This window comes from Suncus etruscus, chromosome 6 (genome assembly GCF_024139225.1).
Source record: "Suncus etruscus isolate mSunEtr1 chromosome 6, mSunEtr1.pri.cur, whole genome shotgun sequence".
NCBI lineage: Eukaryota > Metazoa > Chordata > Mammalia > Eulipotyphla > Soricidae > Suncus > Suncus etruscus.
In genome coordinates this window covers 52,001,441-52,023,535 of record NC_064853.1, presented here as the reverse complement: position 1 = coordinate 52,023,535, position 22,095 = coordinate 52,001,441, and the positions used below count along the sequence as shown (strand labels likewise).

The 22,095-nt window shown below is 45.1% G+C and overlaps 1 protein-coding gene across 2 annotated transcripts; it reads right to left on the bottom strand.

Annotated features, from left to right (window-relative positions):
- Window positions 1-4,501: 4,501 nt before the first annotated feature.
- RSRP1 (arginine and serine rich protein 1) lies at window positions 4,502-12,197 on the bottom strand. Of its 2 annotated transcripts, XM_049774974.1 has the most exons (4): window positions 11,652-12,197; window positions 8,303-8,448; window positions 6,422-6,505; window positions 4,502-5,015 (listed from the first exon to the last, which is right to left on the bottom strand). In XM_049774974.1, exons 1-4 carry the CDS (start codon window positions 12,181-12,183, stop codon window positions 4,896-4,898), a joined length of 882 nt encoding a protein of 293 aa, XP_049630931.1. In that variant the 5' UTR covers window positions 12,184-12,197; the 3' UTR covers window positions 4,502-4,895. The 2 variants fall into 2 exon arrangements, 1 of the variants encoding a protein (XP_049630931.1); XR_007496746.1 differs by lacking the exon at window positions 4,502-5,015 and having other exon boundaries at window positions 6,425-6,505; window positions 7,828-8,448.
- Between the last annotated feature and the right edge of the window lie 9,898 nt (window positions 12,198-22,095).

Here is a 22,095-nt window from a genome sequence, read left to right as displayed (position 1 = left end):
TACTATAATTCAAAGCTGGTTGTTAAGGGGGATCTCTGATACAGAACCTTGGTCATCAAGGGATGTTGGTTGTCAGGAGGATTTCTGATACAGAACCTGGTTGTAGGGGGTATACTCTGGCTGTCAAGGGTTACTCTGATTCAAACTTTTGGTTATTAAGGCAGTCTTTTTCCAAGCTCACTCAACCTCTAAATCCTTATTCTGGAGGACACCAACTTTGGTTTTATTTCTGAGTTAACTCACTCTGCCTTCATTGAGGAGTGAAAAGTATAATGTTGGTAGGTAATGTCATCTAACTCAACCTTATATAAAGCAATATGGAAATTTCTCAAAATGAACAGAACTCCCAGATAACCCAGCAATACTATGTAGGCAGATATGGGGGGGGGGGGTAATTTATCTTTTGAAAAACAGTAAAATTTAAGAGATTTCCTTGCCCTGAGGTAACGCAAAGGTATAAAGAACACTTCCCTTTCTTTTAAAAAATAGTTTTTTTGGGGGGCCGGGCGGTGGCGCTAAAGGTAAGGTGCCTGCCTTGCCTGCGCTAGCCTAGGATGGACTGCGGTTCGATCCCCCGGCGTCCCATATGGTCCCCCAAGCCAGGAGCGACTTCTGAGCGCATAGCCAGGAGTAACCCCTGAGTGTCATCGGGTGTGACCCAAAAACCAAAAAAAAAAAAAATAATTTTTTTGTTCTTTTGGATTTGGGGGGGGCACACCCGTTTGATGTTCAGGAGTTACTCCTGGCTAAGTGCTCAGAAATTGCCCCTGGCTTGGGGGATCATAGGGGACACCGGGGGATCGAACTGCGGTTCTTCCTTGGCTAGCACTTGCAAGCACTTACCTCTAGCGCCACCTCACCAGCCCTAGAAAATAGTTTTTAATGAATGAACCCTATTTAGAAAGATGTGAGATGGGGGAAGAAAAAGAAGTACATGTTCAAGAGATCAGGCTTCTCCAGAATGAAAAACTCATGGTCAGAACAATAGTGTAGCAGGCATGACACCTGCCTTGCATGTGGCCAAATGAAGTTCAATCACTAGCATCATATACGGTCTCCCAAGACCACTAGGAGTGACCCCTGAACTCAGAGCCAGGAGTAAGCCCTAAGCACTGCTATGTGTGAACCATACAGGTCAGATTCTCTCACCCACAATGACATAAGAAGTCTGACACCTGATTAACATTTTTTAGTGTATCTGGTACAGTAACAACAGTACAGCAAGTAGGTGCTTACTTTGCATGTGTTGGATTCTATCCCTCTAGGAGTTATCCCTGTGCACAGAGCCAAGAATAAACCTTGAGCAGAGAAAGATATGACCCAAAAACAAGACAAAACAAAACAAAAAAAGGATATTCCTTTTCTGAATTATGGGCTCACTATATTTCTTGTCACAAATGTTTGAAGAATTTAATATCCCCCCACTTCTTTAGAAGGAAGAGTAGCAATGAGGCCTTCCCACCTTCCATATCTAGCCTTTCAACCAATAAACAGTTGGGTTAATAAAAGCCAACCAACGCATCTTCCCAGGAGTAATGAGCTGGGAAGCACTGTCAGGTGCTGGCAGTGAAGACAAACTGAAGTACGTAGCAGGTTTTGCTCAGGTGATGGGGGAAAAATAGTTTATGGAGATTTGGCCTAAATGTGAAGTCAATGCCAGACAGGAAGGGAGGTGTAAACACTGTGGGTGTGAGGTTGGCCTTGCTGTGAGCAACGGGGCATCAGCCTGAGTCATCACAACCTCAAGCCTGTCCTCACTGTAGGTGCAACTGAATTCAGTACAGTTTCAACCTCTCGGCCACCCAAAAGCTCAAGCAGAAGCTGTCCAATTTCCAGGAGCCGCAACTGAAGTGGATGAGTCTGTGGAGGGTCAAGACCACTAGCACACCTGAGAAGCCCACAGAGCTGGATGAAAGTTTCTCTTGGTGGTTAATAGTCTGGCAATATATTGGACTAGCTTCTGAACTTATCTTTTTTGGGAAGGAGGGGATACACCAGATGACTGGAATAGGTTACTCTTAGCTCTGCACTCAGAAATCACTCCTAGCAGGCTCCAGGGACCTTAGGGGATGTTGGGCCATCCACAGACAAGGAAAATGCCTTACCCCTTTTCTTGGAAGGTAGGGTGGAATTGGGCCACAATCAGCAAAGCTCAGGCTCTGCACTGAGGAATCACTTCTGATGGTGCTCAGGAGACCATTTAAAGTGCCACAGAGCAAACCTGAATTGACCACATGCAAGGCAACATATTTTGTCCACTGTACTATCACTCTGGCCCCTCACTTTGGAGCTTACAGGATATGCAGTCTACTTCCGTAGGATATTCTTTCATCAGTTTTGGGCCCACTCAGTATTTTGTGGACTTCCGCGTTTTTGGCTCCAGTGATTAAATAAACCTTTCTTCTTTAAGGCAGATGCTATGAAAACTAAAATAGAAAAGAATCTATTGACCACTGAGAACTGGTCTCTTGCTCTGGCAAAAATAGCCTCTAGTGTGAGAGTAAATGCAATAGTCAAAATAGCACTTATGCATGGTTATGAACACATCATGAACAGTAATTCATCTGGGACACAGTAAATGCCATGTATATTGAAAAAAGTACAAAATGCTTCATATAGGGTATAAATGAAAGACAAATAACTAAGGGCTAAGGTGACAATTATGCATGAAAGATACTGGGGAAGGGAATCCAAATAATAAGAACCAACTCAAAGGAAGACTGCATTAGAATAGGTGGTCAGTTAGCAGATGGGTCTAGCTGAAGATGAGGGTGTTTAGTGAGGACAGTTCTATTTTTTCTGAAAAAATATCTAAAAATTCATCAAATGGGCTACTTAACATAGTAAAAAAAAATAAAATCTTCAAATACCTGCATAGTCCTATAGCCCAGCACCAGCCAGCCATAAAAGGGGGTCTTTTTTTTTTTTTTGGTTTTTCGGGCTACACCCGTTTGATGCTCAGGGGTTATTCCTGGCTAAGTGCTCAACACCCGTTTGATGCTCAGGGGTTATTCCTGGCTAAGTGCTCAGAAATTGTCCCTGGCTTGGGGGGACAATATGGGACGCTTTACCTCTAGCACCACCTCGCTGGCCCCAGGGTCTGCTTCTTTAATTAAGCTGTAATTGTGATTGGCTAGCTTCCCCCACCCAAGACTTGGGGTTTGGAGAGGAGTTGGCAGTTAGAAGAGACAGCTGAAGAAGCAATTAGATTGAACTGCTTTTACCCTTGGCTATATAGCTTTTCTCCTAAGCACAAAGCCAGTTAAAGCCCCCGGAGCACCACATGCTTCTTCCTCTAGTGATGCCCTCCTTTCAAGATAAAACCCAAATGTCTGTGGGCTGGAGAAATACGTGACCAGATCATTATGGCACTTGCATCCTTCCACCAGGGATGACTCCTGAGCACAAAGCATAAAGCCCCTGAGCACCCCCCTGAGAGTGAGAGAGCGAGAGAGAGTGAGTGAGAGTGAGAGAGAGGGAGACAGAGAGAGAGACAGAGAGAGGGAGACAGAGAGAGAGAGGGAGACAGAGAGAGACAGAGAGAGGGAGACAGAGAGAGAGAGACAGAGAGACAGAGAGAAGAGAGAAGGGAGAAGAGAAAGGAGCAGAGAGGAGAGAGCAGAATGCCAGCCCCACACCAGGCAGTCTGTCCACAGTTGGTCACGTGCAAGGCAAATATGCCCTACCTCTGTGCTGTGTATCTTTCAGCTGCAATGATGTGGCCGATATGGCGGAGAAGCACTGAGAGTCAAGTGCCTCCTTAAGATGCAAAATCGCCCTCAGTGATGATCACACCCTATTCCTAGAGGTGCAGAAAACTTCCCAGGATGAATGCGGTAAACACAGGATGCCACGAAAGCCACCCTAGTCCTGGATTGGAACCTGAACAAAGATTTATTGGATATGTGAGCCTTGGGCTATGCCCGCACTGACCCCAACCTCTGACTTCCTGGACAAGGTGAAATTATCAAGATGGGCGACCACCTGACCAATTTTGGAAGGCTGAGGACCCCTGACCTGGGCAAGTAGCTCTTTGAAAGGCTCACCCTCAAACAAGACTAGGAAGTTTCCTGAGTGGTGACCCCTGGTCTGACCTAAGTCCTCCCAGCTGCTTCCCTGGGAAGCCCCTAAAGTGTGGACCAAATAACCAATAAGTTTTTGCAGCAGAAAAAGAAAAATTATGCACGCAGTTGACACTGGTTCGATCTCCAGCATCCCATTTGGTCCGGAGCCTGCCAGGAGTGATTTTTGAGCAGAGCCAGGAATACTGGGTATGACCCCCACCCTCAAAAAAAAGAAAAAGGAAAAGAAATTACTCCGAGCAGGTTCACAGAGGACCCAGGTCGAATACAAGCAAGCAAATGCTCTATCCCTGTGCTACAGCTCCAGTCCTGATGTAGCACTTCTTATCACTCCATGGGAAGATCGTGAGCCCCATATACTATCAATCTATATATAGTCCATGGATTTGAATTTGAGGTTAATAGAGACTGAGATTCAGTTCACACAAAAGATGTCTTTATTCTTTATAAAGGTTCATTATGTAATATATGCATTTAAATAAGAATTTTAAAAACCAGAAATTTATAATCAGTTAAATACCATGGTCTATAAATTTCATTTTACATAATCATTAAAATATTTACAAATGCACGTATGTGTATGCATACACATATATATAAAATATACACAAGACTTCCACCTGTATGTAACTTCTGGTCCATTTGTGCTATCTCTATCCATAAGAGAAATCTAACATATCAATTCTAAGTACCTTTTTTGTGTTGAAGTATTTTGCAAGTATTTTGCTACATGGTTCACGTAAGTGGAATAATGCCAAGAACACAAACTTGTAATTAAAGTGCATTTCAGGAAACCTGTGCTAGGTTTTCTTTTTATACAGGTATCCACAATCCATATGGACTTTTTTTCTTATCTATTTTGGGAGATCCTGAAGAGCTTTCATCAGTGGTAACTTGAGCTTGTTTCTGAAGAATTGGCTTTGCTACAGAATTCTGAAAGAGGAAATTTTTGTCAGTTTCTGAAGCATATACACCATATAAAACTTGTATTGTCTGCTCAAAACATAAAGGTAATAATGCACAGGGGGCCAAGTGGAACAATAGATCAAACTCTGGATCGGACACAGAAGCTCTTGTCCTGAGCCATCTCCCCAACCCTGAAGAGATTTTTTTTGGGGGAAGTGGTGATTTGTTTTCAGAACTACACCCAGAAGTACTCAGGATTTGTCCAAGCCTTTCATATGGAAAGTTTAAATTAAACTCCATCCCTGTTTAGCCATCTCCAGGCCTTGCTTCTTCCAGGTTTTATGTTTTAGTTATATTTAAAATACTGTTGGGGGGGGGGGGGCCGGAGAGATAGCATGGAGGTAAGGCGTTTGCCTTTCATGCAGGAGGTCATCGGTTCGAATCCTGGCGTCCCATATGGTCCCCCGTGCCTGCCAGGAACAATTTCTGAGCCTGGAGCCAGGAATAATCTCTGAGCACTGCCGGGTGTGACCCAAAAACCACAAAAAAAAAAAAAAAATACTGTTTTGGGGGCCCGGAGAGATAGCACAGCGGCGTTTGCCTTGCAAGCAGCCGATCCAGGACCAAAGGTGGTTGGTTCGAATCCCGGTGCCCCATATGGTCCCCCGTGCCTGCCAGGAGCTATTTCTGAGCAGATAGCCAGGAGTAACCCCTGAGCACCGCTGGGTGTGGCCCAAAAACCCAAAAAAAAAAAAAAAAATACTGTTTTGATGTTTCCATTGCACAGAGGATTGAACTCAAGACCTCACACATACAAAGAAGGTGTTCTAAACTGAGCTACACTACTAGACATTGAAGTATTTTGAAGTTTGATTTTAATTATTTCAATAGGGCTGGAAGGGACCACACTGGCGAGATATAACTGCAGGTAGATAAGGTTCTTGCCCTGCACATAGCTGGCCCAAGATTGATCACTGGCACCCCAAATGGTCCTCACCAGAAGTTAATTCTGATAAGGAGCAAATTCTAAGTATCACCAGGAATGGTTCCAAAACCAAACACACATATACATCCCAAAATAAAGAATGTGGATGAGATCATTATAATAATCACTTGTAAAAAGGACACACTATTTTTCTTTGTTTGTTTCTGGGTCACACCCAGCAGCGCTCAGGGGTAACTCCTGGCTTCACGCTCAGAAATCGCTCCTGGAAGGCTCAGGGGACCATATGGGATGCCGGGATTCAAACCAATGACCTTCTGCATGAAAGCCAAGGCCTTACCTCCATGCTATCTCTCTGGCCCAGAACACACTATTTATAGTGACTTGAAGACCTCAATGACCCCAAGAAGGAAAATCATGAAACTTTCCAACAAAATCCCACATAATTATGTTCTACATAAATTTAAGTCATCAAAACTGACATACTTACATTAGAACTAAAAGCTATGCTTTTTTGCTGTGAAGACTTTTCACTGTGGTTTTTAGTTTCATCTTCAGTTAGCTTTTCCGACAGCTAGACAGAAAAAAGTGTACATATATGTTAAAAACAAAACAAAAACCATACCACTGCTTTGCAGTATTGTATTAGGAAACAGTCGAAAATGGATATGCACTTAGGGGTAGAAATAAATCAAGCTGGAGCCAACTCACAGCCTAAACAAAGTTTTCTTGCATTTTCTTAGTAATAGGCATAGACTTAAGACATATTACCCCATTGCAGTATTTTTATCCTCTGGTAAAAATTTAAATAACTTTTAAATTAAATTCATATTAAAAATATGCTTCATTTCAAAGAAGTCAATTATTTGTCAACTGAGCAACTAACTGATCATCTCATTTAAAACCTCAACTAAAGGGGCCGGGCGGTGGCGCTAAAGATAAGGTGGTGCCTGCCTTGCCTGCGCTAGCCTTGGACAGACCGCGGTTCGATCCCCCGGTGTCCCATATGGTCCCCCAAGCCAGGAGCAACTTCTGAGCACATAGCCAGGAGTAACCCCTGAGCGTTACCGGGTGTGGCCCCCCCCCCAAAAAAAAAAAAAAAAAAAAAAAAACCTCAACTAAAATTTTGTATTCTAGATACTTAACCAAAACCATATATAGGTCTAAAGATGAATTCATCTAACCCGTATATCATTCCTGTTATTATTCCTGTTAATTATTCATACTTGACTACCTTTATCTTTCCAAACTTAATTTTAAGCTTTGGATTTCACATAACTTAAAAGTACTGTTACAATATCATCATGCACATTGTGGAGAAGTGAAGGAGGCCTCCTTTTCTGTCATCTCTTAAAACATCTAGAACTGCCTGCGCAGTGGCGCTAGAGTTAAGCTGTCTGCCTTGCCAGCGCTGACGGACCGCGGTTCGATCCCCGGCGTCCCATAAAGTCCCCCAACCAGGAGTGACTTCAGTGCGCTTAGCCAGGAGTAATCCCTGAGCGTTACCGGGTGTGGCTCAAAAACCAAATAATAACAATAATAAAGTTTTGGGCCCGAAGAGATAGCACAGCGGGCACTTGCCTTGCAAGCAGCCGATCCAGAACCTAAGGTGGTTGGTTCGAATCCCGGTGTCCCATATGGTCCCCCCTGCCTGCCAGGAGCGATTTCTGAGCAGATAGCCAGGAGTAACCTGAGACTGCCGGGAGTGGCCCAAACCCCCACCCCCAAAAAACAACAACAACAACAACAACAAAATTAAAAAACATCTAGAATATATTGAATTTATTAGGGACATCTTTGTTAATTCTGTGCCCCAGAATTACAAAGTATAATTTTGTCTAAAAATTCTTATTTAACTAGTTTCTAGCTCAAATTCTAGCATGCACATGGACCTACCAAATGAGAAACTAAGCTTTCAGTGTGTGTATAAACTTCAAATTATTTAAACCTCGGATGCCTTTGCCCATGTACCAATTACCAACAGATTTTCTTCATCAATGTCTGGAGACCACATTCATGATTTCTATAAGACAGAAATAAAGCAAATAAACTATACTGTATGCGGAGCACAGAATTTATGGGAACATAATGGTGCAAATGAAAGTTACAGGTAGACTGTAAGGAATCAGAGTTGACAACTATTATATATAATCACTAAAGAACAAGCTCCAATTCTTTAGTAATCGTCTAAGTAATTTTAATACCTTGTCAACTGAAAATTAAAGCTCACCAAACTCCCATTTTTATAGGGCAGACTTGTACTGTAATACTTTAAATGAATTATTTAGCTGCCCGTTTTTAGAAAGTGTCAAAATAACAAATTAGATCTGTCAATTCTTTTCTGAAGATTTAATAAACTCAAAAAACTTACCTCAAACTTTGCACCATTTGGTACAGCTAATCCAAGGTTTGTTTTAGATAAGGAAACATTTCTGAGACTGGATGGCAAATCAAGGTTGGCTGTTCCTAAAGCTTTAGCTGCATTGGCTTTTGCTATTTCTAACAGCTCCATTCGATCTACAAAGTAAAAGTAAAAACCATAAATTCATTAACCCTGATTTTCCAAATCTCAAAATAAAAAGCTCACTTTTATTTATAGCAGCAATATAAAAATTTTATTTCTAGGCATGATCGTACAGTGGTTATTAAGCATCCTAGCCTGAACCATACAGAGTAAAAATGGGGGGTTGTCATACTCCTATCTTCTAGTACCTCAAAGCACCAAGCAATCTATACCTTCAGTTCTCCTCCACCAAATACCTTACTTCCCAACAATACAATATTCCTTAAGCTATAAGAAATAATATATTGATGTTGGATAGTATAGCAAGACTTACACCCAACCCACCTGAGTTCAATCTGGGGCACAGTATGAGCATATGACTCCCTGAACTCAGCCAATAATTAAGCCCTGACCACTACCCCAGTGTGGTCCAAAGCAGTGTACATTTGCTTTTGTGATGAAATCTTGCACTGCTAGAACATGGATGACTTAGGGTTTAATTCAACGTGAAGTATGAAAAAATACTAATACCAGATAATTTCATAAAATTTACATATTTAAAAAAAAAAGGTAAGGATACTCTTTGACGTTCTGGAAAGGCAGTGATTTTGTACACTAAAAGCAGAAATATACTATTCTAACCGTGCAATCACAATATAAAAATTTTGAAAAACAAAACTAGGTGGGCCTGGAGAGATAGCACAGCGGCGTTTGCCTTGCAAGCAGCCAATCCAGGACCAAAGGTGGTTGGTTCGAATCCCGGTGTCCCATATGGTCCCCCGTGCCTGCCAGGAGCTATTTCTGAACAGACAGCCAGAAGTGGCCCCTGAGCATCACCGGGTGTGGCCCCAAAACCAAAGTAGGTAATAGACAATATCCATGAAAATCAAGCCTGACTTACAAGTGGGCAGAAGTGTCCTATGGACAAGGATTAAGGATACAGGCACTTCTGTGGTGAGCTTAAAAATAAAAACATTTTCAGGGCTGGAGTGATATAGCACACTGGCATGGAGTTTGCCTTGCACACGGCCAGACCGGTTCAGTTCCAGGCATCATATGGTCCCTCCTCAAGCCTGCCAGGAGTGGCTTTGGAGCACAGAGCCAGGAGTAGTAACCCCTGAGCACTGACGGTTGTGGCCCAAAAACCAAAAATAAGTTAAAAATAAATAAAAACACTTTACCCTGTAAACACTTTAACTCTAGTAAACTAATGTTACAATGTAAAAATCTTTTTTTTTTTTTTTGGTTTTTGGTTTTTGGGCCACACCCTGTGACGCTCAGGGGTTACTCCTGGCTATGCGCTCAGAAGTTGCTCCTGGCTTCTTGGGGGACCATATGGGACGCCGGGGGATCGAACCGCAGTCCGTCCTAGGCTAGCGCAGGCAAGGCAGGCACCTTACCTCCAGCGCCACCGCCCGGCCCCCCAATGTAAAAATCTTTTTTTTTTTTTTGGTTTTTTGGGTCACACCCGGCGGTGCTCAGGGATTACTCCTGGCTGTCTGCTCAGAAATAGCTCCTGGCAGGCACGGGGGACCATATGGGACACCGGGATTCGAACCAACCACCTTTGGTCCTGGATCAGCTGCTTGCAAGGCAAACACCGCTGTGCTATCTCTCCGGGCCCATGTAAAAATCTTAATTCCAATATAAAATATATTCCTGGGTGCCAGAGAGAGTACTGGAGGTAGTACTCGGGAAATTCCTGAGTACAGAGCCAGGAATACCCTGAGCATTGCCAGGTGTGACCCCCAAAACCCTATTTAGTCATAGAAACAAGCTCTCTTATTTTACGAAAATAGGCTAACAACAGTATGTTATTTTCTCCTTACCATATGCCAAAATACCCAATAATTTAAGCATTGTCTTCAAAAGTGAATTCTGAGGGACTGGAGGCATACTTGTAGTTAGTTTCCTGGGGATGATTAGACATTTGTTTTGTAAAAAGTCGACCATGATTCAATCTGCTAAATCCCATTAGTGTTTCCCAAAACAAACAAAATCTGAACATCAAGCTTTTTTTTGGTTTTTCGGGCCACACCCGTTTGATGCTCAGGGGTTATTCCTGGCTAAGCGCTCAGAAATTGCCCCTGGCTTGGGGGGACCATATGGGACGCCTGGGGATCGAACCGTGGTCCTTTCCTTGGCTAGCGCTTGCAAGGCAGACACCTTGCCTCTAGCGCCACCTCGCCGGCCCCAACATCAAGCTTTTTGAAAGACTTTCTATATATGTTGCACAACTGCCATAACGAGTCTATACGGACATACTGCTAAGCTTTTGGTCTAATACATGGTTTCCCCTTCCGCCCATCCAAGATTAAGAATCATATTTTAAACACTGTATAACGCCGTGTTGTTCAGTTATAAAGCACTAAAATAAAGGCATTTCTTAAAATACTTTTTTCCCCATCTCATTGTTAACTCAGCAGCAGCTTAGCGTAGGTAAACCACCACTCACTGAACGTCAAGGTACTATTTATTTGTGACGCCAGAGTGGAACTGGGGTCGGCTGGGCGCCAAGCAAGCACCTTCATTAACCCATCCACTCTGGTCCACTCTGGTCCCTAAGTCGGAAGAAAATCCTTTCAAAGCTCCAAGCCAAACAAACTGCCAGCCACTCGAAAACAACTTCCACGGGCGGGGGGCATTAAACACGATGCCCACTGGAAACCGGGGCGCCAAAGGCAGTGTGACTTTTAGTGGGGTGGGAGGTTTGAAACCTTAAGGCAGGGGTCCTCAAACTTTTTCAACAGGGGGCCAGTTCACTGTCCCTCAGACCACTGGAGGGTCTGACTCTAGTAAAAACAAAACTTATGAACGACTTATTATGCACACTGCATGTATCTTATTTTGCGATGAAGAAACAAAACAGACACAAGTACAATATGTGGCCCGCGGGCCATAGTTTGAGGACCACTGCCTTAAGGGATGCCGAAAAATCGAACCCGAGTCTCCGCGCGCAAGGCACGCGCCCTACAATATTAACCTTTCTACACTTCAATATTCTACATTATTATATGGTATGTATTATCTGTATATGTGTATTATATAAATGTCCGTATAGCATGCATTATGTTATAATATGTATTATATTACATGTGTAATGCATGTTACATGTTATATGTTGTGTTATGTTATATTGCTCGAGCCCCGACGGCAGGTAAGGACCACCTCCTCCGAGCCGTCCTCCTTCCCCGAAATCCCGCCGGGCCCCGCTCACCTTTCTCGCTGAGGCGCAAGGGCGTCGGGCTGCGCGACCGCGTCCGGGACCGGGACCTCCCGCGCCAGCTCCACCGCGCCTCGGGGTACCCGGTGCGCCCGAAGCCATAGAAGCGCCGGCCCCGCGGCCCCGCGAACGCCCGCCGCGCGAACGAGCGTCCCCGGGAACGGGATCGGGAGCGGGATCGGGAGCGACTGCGGCCCCAGCCCCGCCGCGGAGGAGCGCGGGAAGCCCGCCGGCGGGAAGCGGAACGGCGGGAGCGGCGGCGACGGGCCCGCGAGCGGCTCCGCGAGGAGGAGCGCGAGGAGCGCCGGTACTTGCGCCGGCTCGTCCGCGAGCGCGACCGGCTGCCGTCCCTCCGCCGCGGGCGCCGCCGGTCCCCGGACGAAGCGCGACTGGCGCCGGAGCCGCGGGAAGACGACGAGCGACTGCGGGACCCGGAAGTGCGGCGGCTGGACGGGTCCGAGTGGGAGCCGGAAGGGGAGGAGTCGGGCAGCGCGCCGGGCCACAGGGCGTCGACGTACTTGGACATGGCCGAGGCGCCGGAAGGAGCCGCTCCTTAAAAGGAATAAACAAGACGGCCGGAAGCCGGAAGTCAGCCTCGCGCTCGCTCGCGGCGAGGTCCGGCCGGAAGCCCACGACGCCGCCTCAGGTTTTGGCCTACCTGCTAGGGGACGGGGGAGGGGGGGGTCCGGCACTTTTCCCCCCAGTCACCCACATGAGCCCGGGGTACCTGAGGGGACCCACCCGGTCCCCAGGAAACTTACGAAAGACGAACGAGCCGCGACGCCTCACACGCACATACGAAGGGAGAAGGAAGCCGATAGAAGCGTTCCCTTCCCAGTGGGAGACGAACAGGAGTTCTTCTCGCCGGCCGAAGCTTCCCCCACAGACGTCTAGAAGCAAACTGAGGCTAGTCGGCACCGGCGACGCGTCCGAAGCGCCCGAGCGCAGCGTCGGTAATTTATGCACGGACGTTGGCGCGGTGGGCGTGGCCAATCGCTTGTGACTCCGCCCTTTGGTCTCGGCCCCGCCTCTCACGCTGCGTTGTTTTTAGGACGCGCATGCGCCGCTGAGCCGCGGCGCCTCCGCCCTCCCCCCCCCCCCTCCCCGAGCCGGGCGGGTTCGTGATCACGGCGCTGGGTTGTCTCGGAGTCCGGCGGCCTGGCGCGCTGGTTTATCTTCCCGACTGCAAAGCTCGGCGAGTGAAGCCGCTCTGCGAGGCACAGTGTCGAACCCCGGGGTATGTTGCCCCTCTGACTGGGCCGTTTCGTTGCCTCCGCCTGCTGGAAACCTGCAGAAGCGATGGAGCTTTCTTTCGGACCGCTTTTCTTCTATGTCAGAAAAGGCACGCACTCACTCATTCGACCCTCCCGGACCTGTCACTGAGTCTCATAGAGATTTGGGGACCGGAGCGATGTATCACACGGTGGCAGGGCGTTTGCCTTGCACGCCTTGCACAAACCCACCCGGGTTAGATCCCCGGCATCCCATATAGTCCCCCGAGCCTGCCATAGCGATTTCTGAGCACGGAGCCAAGAGTAACCCCTGAGCGCTGCCGGGTGTGGCCCCAAAACGAAAAAACAAACAAGACAGTATATATATTTTGGGTTTGGGGTCACACCCAGTGACGCTCAGCGGTTACTCATGGCTACGCGCTCAGAAATAGCTGCTGGCTTTTGGGGAACCATATGGGACGCCGGGGATCGAACCCAGGTCCGTCCTGGGTCAGCTCCGTGCAAGTCAAACGCCCTACCGCTGCGCTATATCGCTCCGGCTCCAAGAAATAGTATTTTAAGGGCATTTTTCTGGAGCTTGGGAGATTGAAGTTAAGGCGCTTGCCTTGCACATGGCCCACCTCGGTTTGATCTCTGGTACCGCATCACAAGAGTAACTCAAACCATCCCCCAAAGGACAACTTTATTATAAATATTTGCGGAATGTTGGGCTGAATGTAGAGAAGTTGGCTATAGAGTCATGTTCCATCCCATCTGTGGTCCCTTGTGCACCAGCATTGAGACTCACTCCTAGCACTCATGGGCTTGACTCAACACACACACCTAGGAGAGCTGAATGCAAAGGCAATACAACCTGCGATGTCTTGAGAGCTGCTCTCTCTGGGGAGTTGAGTCCAAAGGCTAAAAAACTAAAAGGTAGTGCTTCTGCTTTGCCTGCGAAAAGCAGAGAATTAGCCACCTGAGTCTCTCGCCTCGACAAGGTGTGGGATGAAGCTGAGTGTAACCCCCAAAAGCACCAAGATATATATGAGCTATATTGTAGTATGATCATACACTAATGGGAATGATAGGGCAGTTGGGAAAATTGCAGGAGAAAGACACTGGTCAGGCAATTGTGGGGGCCACATTGTAATGGGGAGTTACGATTCCTGGGAAGCAGTGATGGAGGTGGGCTTACTCAAAATTGACTTCTATTAGTCAACAGTCTCGGTTGTGGGTTGTGCTATACTCTAGTGTTTTTAGGTCACACCAGGCTGTGTTCAAGGTTACAATGAACCCGGGGCAGCCACAAGCAAAACAGTTGCACTACCCGCTGTACCCTCATGAACACTGCTATTCTTTTTTTTTCTTTTTTTTTTCTGGCCACACTCGTTTGATCATCAGTGGTTACTCCTGGCTAAGCACTCAGAAATTGCCCCTGGCGTGGGGGGACCATATGGGACGCTGGGGGATCGAACCTCAGTCCTGCTTTGGCTAGCGCTTGCAAGGCAGACACCTTACCTCTAGCGCCACCTCGCCAGCCCCACACTGCTAATTCTTTTAAGTGCCTATGTCTCACCAAAATTCTTAGGCTGAAATCTACGGTCAAAGAGATAGCAGTAAGAGGTGACTGGCAGGTCTGGAGCAGACAAGGTCCTCTCAGTCCCCAGCACCACATACCAATACCAGCGAGGGCCTCAAAACCCGAAAAAAGAAAAAAAGGAAATCCTTGTTGAATTTTTTTGTTTGTTTTTGGGTCACACCCAGCAGCGCTCAGGGGTTTACTCCTGATTCTATCTTCAGAAATCGCTCCTGGCAGGCTCTGGGGACCTTATGGGATGCTGGGATTCGAACCACCCTCCTTCTGCATGCAAGGCAAATGCCCTATCTCCAGGCTAGTTCTCCGGTCCTCTTTTTTTTTTCTTTTAAGGACCACACACTCAGCAGCACTCAGGGTTTACTTCTGCCTCTCAACTCAGAAATCACTCCTGGTAGGTTCAGGGGGCTTTATGGGATGCCATTGATTAAACCCAGATAGGACAAGTGCAGGGCAGTCGTCCTACCCACTGTTTTATCACTCTGCCCCCTTGTTAAATTTTTCTAATCAATATAATTTTTAATAAGGATTTTATTTTACTGATTTTTTTTGTCTGTAGGATTTCTTTTTATTTTTGGGACACACCCAATGCCACTTGGGATACTCTGGCTCTGCACTCAGAAATACTTCCTGGCAGGTTCGGGGGACAATATGGGATACTGGGGTTGAACGTGGGTCTTTCCTGGGTTAGCAGTGTGCAAGTCAAATGCCCTACCGCTGTACTATCACTCCAGCCCTAAGAATTATTTTTAATTTTTGTGGGTAGTGGCCACACTGGCAATACTGGCTTACTCTTGGTGCTTGGGGAATTATATGCAGTACTGGAGATGGATCTGGAGACCACGGTGTACAAACAATCACCCTAACCTCTGTACTATCTACCTAGCTCGTCTTGAAAATTTTACACTTCCCTTTTTGAAGACTATTTGCCATTTTTAAAGAATAAACAGTTTTTGAAACTGGCAACACTTGATTCCAGATTTTCATTGAGAGAAAAAGCAAAAGTGCATAGGACTGCAGAACACACAGAAGAACAGTGTGTGGCAGTGTTTCAGTGTTCTTCTGAAGCTGATGCCACAGCTCTATATTGACTGCAAATACATCCCTGCATTATGTTTTTCTTTTTATTGCTATTTGTCAAACAATACGGAGATAAATAGGCCATTTTCATGTGTGATTAGTAATTAGTTCATTTGTTAAATGAACACCATTGCTTAAAACAAAAACGAGTTAGTAATTGATGACGGCTATATGTAATTTTTAACCATAAGAAACCTTATTTTAGGGGCCAGGTAGGTGGCGCTGGAGGTAAGGTGTCTGCCTTGCAAGCGCTAGCCAAGGAAGGACTGAGGTTCGATCCCCCAGCGTCCCATATGGTCCCCCCAAGCCAGGGGCGATTTCTGAGCACATAGCCAGGAGTAACCCCTGAGCGTCAAACGGGTGTGGCCCAAAAACCAAAAAAAAAAAAAAAAAAAAAAAGAAACCTTAGTTTGTCTCAATTATTTTCATGAAAATTTATTTTTTTATATTGTATTTGAAAATAGGTGAAAACTCTTACAGCGGGTAAGGCACATGGGTGAACCCAGGTTTGAACCTTGGGACTCCATATGTTCCCCAAATCCCTGTCATGTGTGATCTCCAGAAATGAGTGATTCCTGACTACCAATGGGTATAGCCCCCAAACAAAAGAAAACTTCACTTAGATAAATGGAATTGTACATATAAAATGATAGTGATTTTTTTCCTAAATTATGAGCATCACTATATGTAAAATGATTATATTATGGTTATAGTCCTATATCATAAATTTTCTACTGTTCTTTCAGATTTGTTCCCATCACAAAGGCTGCTTGAAGTTAATGTGATTCCTTATTTGTTCATTCCATTCCAATTATAACACATATCTATTGAGAACTTAGTGCATTCTAGGAATTGTCAGAGATTCTGGTACTGTGTTCATGAATGAACTTGTAATCTACTTCACAATTAGTGCAGCCATCACCACCAATAGTAGAATTCCTTTTTAATCACCCCCATAATAAACTCATTAGCAATCATGCCTCATTTCCTCCACCCCTGCTACCATGAATCTATTTTCTGCCCATGATAACCACTAATCTATTTTTTTTCCTCAATGGGTTTGCCTATTGCTAGGGTTTTGTTTTTTCCTTAGGGGGTGGGTTGGTTTTTGGGTCACACCCGGCAGCACTCAGGGATTACTCCTGGCTCCATGCTCAGAAATTGTCCCTGGCAGGCTCAGGGGACCATATGGGATGTCAGGATTCGAACCACTGTCCTTTTGCATACAAGACAAACACCCTACCTCCATGCTATCTCTCCAGCCCCCTATTATTATTTTTTTTTTTGGGCCACACCCGGCTGTGCTCAGAGGTTACTCCTGGCTGTCTGCTCAGAAATAGCTCCTGGCAGGCACGGGGGACCATATGGGACACCGGGATTTGAACCAACCACCTTTGGTCCTGGATCAGCTGCTTGCAAGGCAAACTCCGCTGTGCTATCTCTTCAGGCCCATTAATTTCTTTTTTTGAGACCACACCAGTGGGACTCAGGCTAAGCACAGTACAGTGCTGGGGCCCATGCTAGGGATCAAATCCAGGCCTCCTGCATGCAGAGCTTAAGCTAAGCTCATTGAGTATCCCTCATCCCCAATATACCTTTAGAAATTCAGAAAATTGCCACTTTCAAACACTTCCAGGAATTCAGAAGTACTATCTTGTGAGCACCTTATCTAAATATTCAAGCTTAAAGAAAAAAATGTTAATTCACTATTTAGGATATGTTGAATTTTTCCTTTAGCCTGATGCACTATTATAATTAGTTTTATTATGCAGTATTAGTATTTAGTTTAAGTTAAAGTGTCTAGTCTCATGAAATATGTATTCTATTGGAAGGGACAGTCAACAAGTAGAATGTAAAGTTAGGTAATAAGATACTATATATTGTATGTATTATATGTATATGGGAGGCCATGTGTGGTACTGGGTTGGCTGCAGAATATCTGCTTTTCAGGTTTTATCTTGGTTTTATAGCTTTCTGATTTTCATTGCCAACCTTCCCTACCCCCAACCTGGCTGGCTGTTTCACTATATTACCCTAAAACTTTCTCTTACCAATATTAAATATAGAAAAAAAACTTTAACATCTGGTTTCAATTATGTTTCTGTAAAGAGGGAGAGGACAAGGAAAAGAGAAAATAAATCAATTAGACAAGATTAAAAACACTTTGATTTCTGGCCTCTTCAAAAGCCCTAGATCCTTTTCTTGGCAGTCATCTTGGGAAATAAACAACCTTTTGTTTTAATTTTTTGTGTGTTTTGTTTTTTGGGCCACACCCAGTGGTGCTCTGGTGTTACTCTTGGCTCTTGCACTCAGAAATTGAGCTTGGCAGGCTCAGAGAACCATATGGGATGCGGGGATTGAACTTGATTTGTCCCAGTCAGCCATGTGCAAGGCTGTGGCTATTGCTGTGCTATTGCTTCAGTCCCAGTAAAACTTTTTTTTTAATAATTATTTTTTTGGTTTTTCGGGCCCCACCCGTTTGATGCTCAGGGGACCATATGGGACCCCGGGGGATCGAACCGTGGTCCTGATCCTTGGCTAGTGCTTGCAAGGCAGACACCTTACCTCTAGCACCACCTCACCACCCCATAATTTATTATTGATTGATTGATTAATTAGTTTTTGGGCCACACCCAGTGGTCCTCAGGGTTACTCCTGGCTCTGCACTCAGAAATCACCCTTGACAGGCTGGGAGCTCATATGGGATGCCGGGAATCAAACTAGGTCCTTCCCGGGTGGGTGGCATGCAAGGCAAACATCCTACTGCCCCAAATACCTCTCTGGCCACATCAATAAACAACCTTTTGATAGGCCACCTAACTCACCAAATTATTGGGAGATACCAAAGACCAGTAGATTCTTCAGGTGCTTGACAAATAATCAAATACAACAGCAAAGTGTATGAGGATCCAAAGAACAGGAGAAGGTAGTAAAATAGAGTAGTATCACCCTCCTGCCTGGCCTGGCATGAAGTTACTTATGCAGTTTGAAAAGAAGATCAGAACTGGGTTCAATCCCTAGCATTCCATATGGTCCCCAAGCCGGGAGTGATTAAGTAGATGCAGCAAGGCATGGCTCTAGCAGGGCTCCTGAGATTGCCAGCTTTCAATTCCATGGCTGATGTACCCATGATTTTTTTCATGGTTTGGTTTACATGTCTTTCAAGAAAAGAGTGAGTCTATGGAGTTAGCCTATTGAGAACATGGTGACTGCATTCATGGTGTGGAATCTCTTTTAATGTCTATTAAACTTAAAGATTAGTTTAACAGCTCTGAGTAGCATTTAAAATGTTTGCCTTCAGCTTCTAATAAGTTAACTAATGACTATGAGAGGAAGATTATTAACTTTCCCTTTGCTTCTTGTAAAATTTAAGTGAGCATCTTTGTATTGCTATTTTAATAAAGTACATCCTTGATTTATCATTCTTAGCTTTGGGGAAAATATGCTGTAGAATTAGTCTGTATTTTCCCTTTGAAGATAAAATGAAGTTATTAGAAAAAAGCAAAAGCCAGTACAATGAAATCATCGGGAATAGCCATCCTGGACTTGCTAACTAGTCTCAGAACTATTCTGGTAGCTAAAGAAAGTGGAACAGCTTTACAAAATACCTTCAAGGTAATCCAGATCTCTCCAAACAGAAAAATAGAGTAGAGTTAACCTTTATATATTTATTTACTTTAGGGCAGGCGAGTGGGACCAGTCAGCCACGTGCAAGGCAAACTCCCTACCTGCTGTGCTATTGCTCCGTTCCCAAAGTTAACTTTTTTGTTTTGTTTTGTTTTATTTTGTTTTGGGGCCACACCCGGCAGTGTTCAGGGGTTACTCCTGGCTATCTGCTCAGAAATAGCTCCTGGCAGGCACGGGGGACCATATGGGACACCGGGATTCAAACCATCAACCTGCATGAAAGGCAAACGCCTTACCTTTATGCTATCTCTCCGCCCCCCAGAGTTAACCTTTTTTAATAAAAACTTTTAATCCCGGGCCCGGAGAGATAGCACAGCGGTGTTTGCCTTGCAAGCAGCCAATCCAAGACCAAAGGTGGTTGGTTCGAAACCTGGTGTCCCATATGGTCCCCCGTGCCTGCCAGGAGCTATTTCTGAGCAGACAGCCAGGAGTAACCCCTGAGCACCGCTGGGTGTGGCCCAAAAACCAAAAAAAAAAAAAAAAAAAAAATTAATCCCAAGAATTCTCACAAAACATTTTAGAAATGGTAGTATGAAAAGCTTAAGCAAAAGTACAGTGGATAGGGTGTTTATCTTGTACTGTGCCAACCCAGGTTCAACCCCTTCCTTTCACCAAAAAGATTTGTCTGCAGTAGATCTCTATACCTTTAGCCAGTTAATAGTTACAATCTCTAATTCTGAAGAGTAGCAATAATGAAATTGGGACAGAGAGATAGCACAGAGGTAGGGTATTTGCCTTGCATGCAGCTGACTTGAACAGAATCCTAGCATCCCATATGGTACCCTGTCTGCTAGGCGTGACTTCTGAGTGCAGAGCCAGGAGTAACCCCTGAGTGCTGCTGGGTATGACCCAAAATCCAAAAAAAAAAAAATAAATAAAGAATAATGAACTTGTTGTTTTGGGGCCACACCTGGTGATGCTCAGGAGTTACTACTGACTCTGCACTCAGGACTCACTTCTGGCGAGCTCAGGTGACCTAAACCTAGGTCTGCCGCATGCAAGGAAAGCCCTCCCTGCTCCGATCTCATGATGAATATTTTTAAAAGGCTATAGTTATAATTTTGCCTTCCAACTAGCTAATGCATCCTCCCAGAAAAAAAAAAAAAAACCTGAAGATTTAACATATCAAAAGAAAATTTAGGGGCCGGAGAGATAGCATGGAGGTAAGGCTTTTGCCTTTCATGCAGAAGGTCATTGGTTCGAATCCCGGCGCCCCATATGGTCCCCCGGGCCTGCCAGGAATAATTTCTGAGCATGGAGCCAGGAGTAACCCCTGAGCACTGCCAGGTGTGACCCAAAAGAAAAAAAGAAAAAAAAAATTCAAGCATCCGGAGTGATAGCACTTGGGTAGATCTGCAAACAGTAAATCGGAGTTCGATCTCCAGATTCCCATATGGTCCCCAAGCCCTCCAACAGTGATTTCTGAGTGCAGAGCCAGGAGTAATCCCTGAGCGGCTGCAGGGTGTGGCCCCAAAACAAAAAGGAAACAAACAAACAAAAAACAAATCAAATTAAATGAGCTCATTCAGGTGTGCTCAGGCTTACTTCTGATCTATATACAGGCATCATTCTTGGTTCTGTGCTCAGGATTATTCATGGTTCTGTGATCAAGTGCTGGTGTGGGAATTAGAATCAGGGTCAGTTGTAAACATGCTGTGTCCAGTTCTCTCTCTCTTTCACTTGATCAGGAAACTCTCAAACACAGTGACACACATACTTGGAGAAGAATAAAGATCCAAGACCAGCTGAGGAGAAGCTGCTTTGCAGAACTTCCTGCTCCTGAGTTACCTCCAAAAATACTACTTTCTCCTAGGCTAATCTCTTTTTTTGTTTGTTTGGTTTGCTTTTGGGGCCACACCCGGTGGTTACTCCTGGCTATGCGTTCAGAAATTGCTCCTGGCTTGGGGGACCATATGGGATGCCCGGGCAACCAACTGCAATCTGTTAGCTCCTGCAAGGCAAACACCCTACCTCTTGTGCTACTACACTGGCCCCTAGGCTAATCTTTTGACCCTATTCATTGGTCACACTATTGCTAGTTAAATTGTGTTTTATCTGTATGGATCTTATTGTTTTGTTATAAACCCCTCTGCAATAAGTAACTCTAACACACATCCCATCCCCCATTTCTGCAGTGGGGCCTCCTCAGTGTGCTCCTGCTTTTTGCATGATGGGGAACTTCACTCTTTTTGCAAATCATGCTGCAGATAACTGCTGAACTGAGCCCGGCAGTTGAAATTTTCCCGCTTCACTTAAGACGTAAATACCCAAATCTTCTACATGCCATACACAGAGGGGACAAGTTATACTAGCAGTCCGGGGGAGGAGGCAAAGAGGGGATGCTGGGAACAGGGTTGGAGGGAGGACAATACTGGTGGTGGGAATACCCATCATTCTATGTCACTATGTACCTTAAATATTACTGTGAAAGACTTGTAATTCACAATAAAAATCATTAAAATAAAGAAAGCAAGAAAAAGGCACATATGTTGAAAAAGTCTATATTTGTATTTAATTACCATTATATTTTCATTAGTCATTGGTTTGCAATACTATGTACATTTTATGAATATAGCTGTACATTTAATAAATGTATATAATACACCATAAAAAAAGGCTCAACAGATGCCCTATTCCAAAAGACTGGGGGAGAAAGCAGCTCCCAGAGATCTTTTACAAGGATATCTTTGACAAGGCAAGCTGTATCACCTGGGGAAATCCAGCTGTGTATGGCCCCCGGAGGTACGGGCAGATGTGACTCGCCGGGCGGTAGGCGTGTCCCCTCTGGCCCCTCCCTCCGCTCGCCCGCCCCTGCCCGAGTCCCGCCCTTTAGCCCGTCTCCGCATGCGCAACCCAGATCCCG

Coding starts and splice junctions, on each gene's coding strand:
- RSRP1 (XM_049774974.1), bottom strand. CDS start 12,183: ATGTCCAAGTACGTCGACGCCCTGTGGCCCGGCGCGCTGCCCGACTCC. Junction 8,449..11,651: donor CTTGCGCCTCAGCGAGAAAG/GTGAGCGGGGCC, acceptor TTTACTTTGTAG/ATCGAATGGAGCTGTTAGAA. Junction 6,506..8,302: donor CAAATGGTGCAAAGTTTGAG/GTAAGTTTTTTG, acceptor TTTTCTGTCTAG/CTGTCGGAAAAGCTAACTGA.